Here is a 9,144-nt window from a genome sequence, read left to right on the forward strand (position 1 = left end):
TCTTTCCTGAGACTGATACTCCAACCAAGTACCATGCATGGAGCTAACCTAGAACCCCTGCACAGATGTAGCCCATGGCAGTTCAGTGTCCAAGTGGGTTCCATAGTAATAGGAACAGGGACTGTCTCTGACATAAACTGATTGGCCTGCTCTTGGATCACCTTCCCCTGAGAGGGGAGCAGCCTTACCAGGCCACAGAAGAAGACAATGCAGCCACTCCTGATGAGATCTGATAGACTAGGATCAGAAGGAAGGAGAGGAAGCCCACCCTTATCAGCGGACTTGGGGAGGGGCATGCGTGGATAAGGGGGAGGGAAGATGGGATTGGGAGGGGAGGAGGGAGGGGCTTATGGGGGGATATCAAGTGTAATTAATAAAATTTGTTTAAAAAGTCATCACAAGTAGAAAAAGTTTAAGCAGACCTTCTCCCAAGGTTGACTAGGCACCTTCTGTGTTCACACCATGCAGAGCCCTGCTGCAGCTCTGAGTGTGCACACCTGAGCGTAAGCACACCTGAGTGAGATTAGACACACCTGAGAGTAGGCCCACCTGAGAGTGTGCTGTTTCGTGACTCTACCATATTATTAAGTACTGAATACATACGTCATACTTCCTCAGCCTTACAGTATCACCATTTAAGCAGTGCCTAGCATCTTAATAAATTGCTAGGTTTTTATAAATATTTTACCTGAAATGCCATCAAAGGTATCTGACGTCTTTATTTTTAGGATCTATCTAATTAAGTCAAACATTGCTAAATATCAAAGCCACTTGAGCCAAACACACTGCAGCAAATGAATACTTAAAACTAATTATCTTCCACTTACATTTGAGTAAAAATAAAACTATTTAATCATCTACAATAAAAAGTTTCTGTGTCTAAATGGTTAAAGATTTAATTTCTATGGAATTCTACATTCATGTCATCTATGTTATTTCAAGATGAAAATACCTTTCCTTCAGAATAAAGCTATAGCTTCTGTTATAGCCTACCTTTAATGGCCTCGATATTTTGATATTCTCTAAAAATATATATTAATGTAAGTGTTAGTAGATATAGATACACACATTTTGGGATATATAAAAGTAGGAATTACAATCTTAGATAATGATATGAAAATACATTATTCTGACTTTTGTAGGATGATTACTGGGAATATCTTCAAGAGTTCTAAAGCAAAAGTACACAGGCAATAAAAATGCAAGGCCAAACATTTGTTAGAACTCACAGAATACACAATACTAAGAGTATAAACTATAAATTTTAAACAGTAATGATGAATCATTGTAGGTTAATCGACTCAGGTGAAGACTCTGAATAAGGGAGGCTGTTTGTGTGAATGAGTGGAGTAGACAGGAGAAATCTCTGCACTTTTCCCCACTTCTACTGTAGTCTTAAAACTCAAAAAGATCAAGCCTATTAAAAAGAAGAAAAAAATATCCCAGTGCAAAAGTTAGGCCAGAGAGGAGAGCTTTGCAGCCAGTCCTGAAGATACCTGACAAAACAGGATCAGATGAATGGGGAGGAGGTCCACCCTATCAGTGGACTTGGCAAGGGGCACGGTGGAGATGAGGGAGGGAGGGAGGGACTGGGAGGGAATGAGGGATCGGGACACGGGATACAGAGTTAATAAAATGTAACTGATAAGAAAAAAATAAAATTTAAAATAAATAAATAAATAAATATTAAAAAAAGAAATTTAGGTTAAATATTGCAGAAATTTTGATATTTTCTGTAACAATATACAATCATTACTAATTATTTGAGTGTTCCTACAGGTTTTATATCTATCTTAGAAATGAATGTTTACAATAGTTTCCTAGTTACAATAGTTTCCTTCTATTGCTGTGATAAAACAGAATGACCAAAGCAACATGGGAGAACAGGGTTCATTTCACTTTCCTGTCCGGATCACAGTCCTTCCTGAAGGGAAGTGAGGGCAAGAATTTGTGCAGGAACCTGGAGGCAGGAACTAAGGTGGAGGAACCCAGGAAGAGAGCTGCATATAGGCTTGTTCCCTAAATCAATCTATCTATCTTTCTTTTCTTTTCTTTTCTTTTCTTTCTTTCATTCTCCCTTCCCTTCTCCTTCTCCTTCTTCTTTCTTTTCAAAACAGGTCTCACTTACGTAGCCTTGCCTGGCCTGAATTTTCTATGTCAACCAGACTGGTTTCAACCACCATGCCCAGACCCAGCCAGGTTTCATATACACCCAGAATCATGGCCAAAAGCGGGCATACCCAGAATGCTATTGGGTAATATTTAGTCACTTATTAAGAAAAGGCACCACAGGCTTGCCCACAGGTTTAGCTGAGTCGGGCATTTTCTCAACTAAGGTTTCCTTTGTTCAAGTGACTCCAGCTTGTGTCAAGCTGGCACAAAAATAGGTAGTGCAGTTTCCACTAAAACATCTGTTCAAGTTCAGAGAGTTCTTTCTTTCTTTTTCTTTCTTCCTAGACAAGATCACATGCAGCTCTGAGTAACATTTGACTCAATATATGGCAAAGGATGACCTTGAACTTCTCACCTTTCTGCATCACAAAGGATGGGATTTCAAGAGTGGGTCATCGTGCCTATTTCCTTGGTGATGCTGGTGACCCAAACCAGGGCTTCTGTGTGCTAGGCAAGAACTCTACCAGCAGAGCTACATGCCCAAACTTCAAATAATGTTCTGAGTTACTAACCCACTCAGCATTCATATTTAACTATGATGATTTAAAACACATCTAATGTAAGCATATAAGCATAAATTTCATATGCTAAAATATGTACATCACTTACCTGTTTGCTTATAAACTGCTAATTCTCTTACTGTTTCCACAAACTGCCAAAATTTTTCATTACTTTCTTCTGCCATAAATTCACTGTTAAAAATATAAGCCATGAATAAATAAAAATAAAAAATAGGTTAGATACCTAAGCTACACTGTAGAACTATGTTTTGGAACAACATGCATCTATCCCTGCCTACTAAATTCTGTATAAATAAAAAGGCACCCAGACTGTCAGTCAGTCAGGACGTAAAGCTCCTCCCAACCCCCCATGCCTGACTCACTCCTCCCTTGCTGCTCTTCCCTCCACCCTTCTTCAGACCCTGACCTCACCCAGAGCCGGACCCTGGCAGAGGACACCATCACACCCCATAGAATCAACAAAGCAGAGCTCATCAGGGCTCACACCGACTGAAAAACAGCCCGCATGAGTCTCAGCTAGGTCCCTGCTTATGTTGTGGTTGTGTAGCTGGGTGTTCCTGTGGGTCTCCTAACAGTGGGAGTGGGGGTGTCTCTGGCTCTTTTGCCTGCTCTTGGGACCCTTCTCCTCCGACTGGGTTGCCTCGCCTCGCCTTGATATGAGGGTTTGTACCTTTTCTTACTGTAACTTATGTCATGGCCACCTGATGGCCCTGGGAGGTCTGCTCTGTTTTTGAAGGGAAGTGGAGGAGTGGATCTGGGGGAGAGAAGGTATGGGGGAAGGACTGGGAAGGTGGCGGGAGGGGAGAGTGCAGTCTGGATGTAATGAATGACAGAAGAATAAATAAATAACAAAAATACTGACCGATGGGGACCAACCGTGGGATCAGGTCAGGCAGTGTGGATAAGAGGAAACAGACACATTTAAGCTAGAACCATTTAGTCAGTAAGAACTGCTGTGTGGCATCAAGTAAATGCAATGCGATCAGTGATGTAATAATGCGATGAGGTTTCTTTTTAGATGCATGGGATATTGTTTTGTAAATACATTAAAACGGTTACAAAACTTTATGCCCAATACACAGGAACAAAAATTGAGACAAAGTCTCCCGTTGGTAGCCTTAGGCTAGCCACAAATTCATAAATTTTTCGTCCTCCTGCTCCACAGGGATTAAAAGGGTGTGCCACCATGAGCCATGAGGGGCAGGGTTTCTATTCCGTTTACGGGAACATGAAAGGGCAAAATCCAGTAATATGTCTGTTTTATGCAAGGAAAGTACACAGAATGAATAACAAATCCCGCTGTAGAGATATTTGGGGACAAGGGTGTAACTGAGAAGCTGCCTCCTCCCCTGTTAACTTGGGAGATAAAACGTAACTGGAAAACCAGGCGCTCTGAGTGTGCTGTCTGCCAACTAGAATTGTTCAGAAAGGTTTGCATTAAATGCCACCTTCCATGTCCGTAAGACGTTTAGGAACAGGAATCAGCTTGGGACAGAGAAGTTTTAAAAATCCTAGGCGGGCAGGAAAGTGGGGTGAGTGAGTGGCAGAGTGACTGTTGGGCGCAATGATGCTCCAGGTGCTTGGGGACATAGAGGGACAAGAGGAGGACGCCTGGTTGGAGAGGTACCGAGGGTGCCAGATCTGAGGGCACACTAGCTCTGAGGGGACGCTGGGGTCGGAGAAGACGCCAGATCTGAGGGGGCTGAGGAGCTGCGGGGTCGCAGAGGACCGCAGATCTAAGGGGGTGCTGGGGCTAGACGGGGCGATGCATCAGAGTGGGGTCGGCCTGAGCGGATCTGAGGGGCCCCGGGATGGGAGGACACGCGGGGACGTGCGAGGACCCCGGGGCGCGGGGCTCTGCGCAGCATCTTGCCGGCGGCGTCTGCGCCGATCCAGGGTCCGCCGCCACGCCCCGGCCTCGGCACCCACCTGGCCTCCAGCAGCAGCGGGGTCTCGGGCCACTTGGCAGCCAAGTGCGCGGTCACCGCTTTGGACGCGGCCGTCGTGCGGGCGCCGAGCAGGGCGAGCCACAGCGCGACGGAGCGCAGGAGCAGCCGCCGCTCGTCGGCCGCTCCGGCCCGCGCCATGGTGCGCCGAGGGAAGCGCGGGCCGCCGCGCCGCCGCGCCGCGCCGCGCCCCACTTCCGGTGGGGGGAGCTGTGGTCCGTTACTCGGCCGGCCCGAGCGTGCGCATGCGTGGCCGGCGAGGTCCAGGGGGCGCGCTGCGGAGAGTCCCCGGGCCGACGCGCTCACCGAGGCCGCCTGGAGGATGCTCGGAGGGTCTGCCGCGGGGTCCCGGGGGGGCAGGCCCGGGACACGGGGTGCGGAGCCCCCGTGCCAAGCCATGAGTAGCTGGAGCTGCCCCAGTCCAGCTAGTCCTGGGTGAGGCAGACTTTCAGTTTACGATTACCAGGGCCAGTGTGCGAGTGAGACTAGGCCTCAGGATTAACGTCCGAAGCTGCAGCTGTGCGCACTGTTGAGAGAGCGGGTGGTTTACCAGTGGCCGCCTCAGGCTTTCGCTGTCCTTGGCCGCTCCCGAGCTCGCCCTCACTTAGGGCCCCTCACCTAGGAGCCACACTCGCTTCTGGAGTTGGACGCAGAAGTGTGTTTCAGACCTTGGAAGGCCCAGGCCTGCGCACGGACAAGATGGAGCGAGTGGTGCTTCCAAAGATTACAGCTGAGCACGAAAGTGCCGTTAAACGATAGGAGTGAAATGTAAGAGAGAGGCTGGAAAAACCGTACAGGGCGAGCACAGAGCCGTTGCTTCCCGTCTGTGTACATCGCTGCCCTGTGGGTATAGCCATCCCTTCTAGCTGCCAACGTACACGCAAGCATACACTTACACACACACACACAGACGAGAGGGACATAAGAAGACGGACACACAGACACAGAGGCAGATGGAGAGGGCGAGAGCGCTCCATTTCCTCTCTGGTTTAGTTTTCTTTAGAAGACCCTGTTCTGAAAAAAGGCCCAGGGAAATGTCACTTCCAGAGCAGAGTGTTCACTTACTGATATCTCTTCAGAGGACTCTTCATTCTTTAGACCCCACCCCACCCCCCTCAGCTGCCTCGGATTGGGTTTTCACTTTAGGACCTGAACACAGTTCTGGCTCATTTCCCCTAGGGCAGATGGCGGCTTCTCTGAGAGCTCAGGCCTCACTCATTGCTGGCAGGTGTATGTGGAGGATCAGTAAGTACTGAAAAGGCCTCGGGTAGGTGAACAGAAAGCTAGGGCCAAGGAACTATATTTCCAGCCAGAGTCTGAGGAGAAGTATATTGTGAATCTTTTAGATGTTTTTGTTTTAATTCTTCATTTTTGGCTGAAATTGTGGAAATGAAGTGTTGACTGCGAGTCTGAATGTCAGCACATCTCATACATTGCCAATCTTTACTCAAAAGCAAACAACAAAAACTGACTTGCTATGTAAGTCACATGCGCTATGTCATTAAAGAAATGAAACTTGTTAGCATGCATTTCTGTTCAGAGAAGTGGGCATGCTACAGCATTCTTTTGGAGAGAATGAAATTCACTTAATATCGACTGTGTGATTACACACTTTATCTCTTAGGGTATTTTCCTAGCAACTGAGATCATTTTAGAATGTTCTCTCACAGCGATCATCTCCTGGGTTGTTCTTTGCCTGCCGGTAAGAGGGCAAGACTGGGTGACCTTCAAGCTTCCTTTTCCTTGCAGTTGCCTTGCAGGTATGAAAAACCCAACAAAGCACAGTTAAGTCAGCAAAATAGCCAAAGAGTAAAATGAGTAATTATAAAATTTGATCAATAAGCTCTGAGAACCTGGTGCAGGTTGGCCATGAACTGTGCACACCCCAGAGACATGATCATGCCTTAGCACTCTCTCCTCTTAGGAAAATGCAATTCAGAGTTAGTCACTTCAGGGCACTGTGAATGAAAAATTCATGATAGCAGTTTTCATTATATGTGGAAGACATGATTAATGAGTTCTTTATAATAAGAAACGTGTTTCCTGGAATAAATCATCTTGAATTCTTAAGGTACAGAGCCAGCTACGTGCATCTAGTGATTAGAATGGTGCCATGTGAGAGTAAAGGTAGATAATAAGAATCTCAATTTTCTGAGCCAAAATAAAGTCTTAACATTTAAGTGAAGTTTAAAATCCCCTTTTGTTTTCAGATATCTTTTGTTGTAAAGCAGACACTATTTTCATGATTTAATTGGAATATTTTAAATATCAAAAGCATCCTACCCTCTGTTCCAATTGGGAAGAATTCATAAACTTAAGGAATTTGTTATAGCTCCTCTTAGGTATGATTATGTCAAAATTATAAGCAAATGAATAATGGTTGAGAGTTTTTAATTTAAGGATCAGCAAGTCCAATTTTCTAACTTTGCATGTTTTATTTAAAGTAAGTTACAAATGTCTGACTCCAATTTATTGGTTTGTTTGTGAAGTCCCAGGACTGAGCCCAGTGCTCTGTGTGTACTCAGTGGGTACTGTGCTGCTGAGCTGCCCAGCCTCTAGCGGGATGTTTCGGGTGACATGGGTGCATGCTTGCATTGCCGTCCATTACGGTGGCTTTCAGGGAGCAGGCTGTGAACTGCACTCATTCTTAGATTAATCATTTTGGTTATATGAGAACTTGGAACTTGGTACCTGACAAATACCTCCTATGCCTACACATAGGCTAGTGAGGTCAAAGAGTTTATTGTCAGTGGCAAGATCCCTGTAAGATAAAATCGGTCACTTTACCCGCGGTGCGGTATAGCTTTGTACAGTTGAGTACACGCACACTGGCATGCAGGGATCTCTGGGATTCCTCACCTCGCCATCTTTCTCTCAACCTCGCCTTCTACTTTCTGCTCCTGATGATTTGACGCCTCTAGATAATCACATGACTAAAACCACACACCATTTCCTGACTGGTCTGTTGTAGCAGAGTTCTCTAAAGCTTTCTCTATGCTTGGCATGTTTCAGAATTCCCTTCACTTTTAGGGCTGAACAATACTCTGCTATCAGATGGTAACATTTTGTTCATTCATTCTTCCATGGAAACTTGAGTTTCTTCCATGTTTTAATCCTTGCTAATAGCCCTGCTATGGATTTGAGTATAGAAATATAGTTTTAAGATTCTCCTTTCAGTTTTTTCAGCTCTCTACCCTGAAGTGGAATTGCAGGACCATATAATTCTACTTTTAGCTTTATGAGAAATTGCCATACTGTTTTCTTTAGTGATTTACTGTTTCACATTCTCACCAAAAGGGAGTGAGTGTGTAAGGATTCCAATTTCTCTCTAGCCTTACAAAAAGTGAAGTAGTATGCCATCCTGGCTTTAGTTTTAATCTCTCTAATGATCAAGTTGTCTTGAAGCGCAACTTTTAGAGTTAACTTCTGAACTGAAGACAGTACTTTCCACAGTGGTGTAAGATTAAGACAGAGACTCTGTCCCTCTTCACTCATTGTTGAAGATACTACATAAGATACCCAGGGCTTGCTGTAGTAGGACAACTGTGCTCTGAAGGTGCCATGTTGCCCTGGCTCTTGTTGATTATGTTCTTACACTGCCCTTTAGTCATCTGGTTATCCCTGGATGGCCCTGGTGTCCCAGGCCTGGTGAAGGCCAGTGGACCAATGGCTGGATCCTAGAGCTGGGACAGAGGTGGAGGAGCATAGGGCAGCTCGGGCAGCTCAGGGCAGCTGGGGACAGCTCGGGACAGCTGGGTGTTCCTGGGGCCCTGCAGGTCTCCTTGGGAGTGTGAGCGATGAGGCGTGGAGGACAACCTGCAGCTCACCTCTGTTGGCTGTGCCCTAGGCACACGTAGCAGGCAGGGGACTGAAGACACTACTTAAAAGATTGACTTTAGTTGACACTCTTGGTACTTCCTAAAGAATAGCTTCCATGAAAGGTTGGTGGTTATAGCTCATTGGTAGAGCGCTTGTCTAGCCAATATGAGGCCATGGTCTAAATCCCAGCACTAAATAATAGTGTCACAATTGACCACATAGGCTTTTTCTGACAATTATGTCAATAATAGCTTCAACTAGTGAGTGATTCCTACTCTTGTTCTCATTAAGCTAGAAAAGGTTTCATGGCAGTTCCGACTGCTACAGTCTTCTATTGGCCATGTTTATGTTTTAACCTCGATATCATAGCTGGCGGCCATATCTCCACCACATATTAATGTGTTTCTGGCTGGAGAAGGAAGAAAGATCAAACCTGGTTGCCTGACTGAGCTGATTGTGTTTAATACAACTCTCCTTTGAAGACTCGCTTATGAGGCTGTTTATTAACTGGCCCCATGCTCCATGGTGGAAATAGAATTTTACAGCTGGGATATTTTCCCTCTCTTTCTTGACAAGATTGGGATTCTGTGGCTAAGAAACAAGGACATGAGCAATAATGTCACAGCAAAACTCATGTGTTCCATCTATTTTAAAATATCTGTTTTGAAGCAAAAGTTAGTCTGGAG

General features: G+C 45.5%; 1 protein-coding gene across 1 annotated transcript in view; it reads right to left on the reverse strand.

The window, feature by feature from the left end:
• The window catches only part of Uggt2 (UDP-glucose glycoprotein glucosyltransferase 2), an 87,135-nt gene extending 82,315 nt beyond the window's left edge, over positions 1–4,820 (reverse strand). Inside the window, exons 1-2 of the mRNA XM_055609925.1 lie at positions 4,623–4,820; positions 2,782–2,864 (exon numbers count right to left, since the gene is read on the reverse strand). Coding sequence (XP_055465900.1) covers positions 2,782–2,864; positions 4,623–4,780 — 241 coding nt within the window. The 5' untranslated portion in view covers positions 4,781–4,820. The remainder of the gene's footprint in view (positions 1–2,781; positions 2,865–4,622) is intronic.
• Positions 4,821–9,144: the final 4,324 nt, after the last annotated feature.

This window comes from Psammomys obesus, unplaced genomic scaffold (assembly GCF_907164565.1).
Source record: "Psammomys obesus unplaced genomic scaffold, mPsaObe1.curated_primary_1811, whole genome shotgun sequence".
Lineage (NCBI taxonomy): Eukaryota > Metazoa > Chordata > Mammalia > Rodentia > Muridae > Psammomys > Psammomys obesus.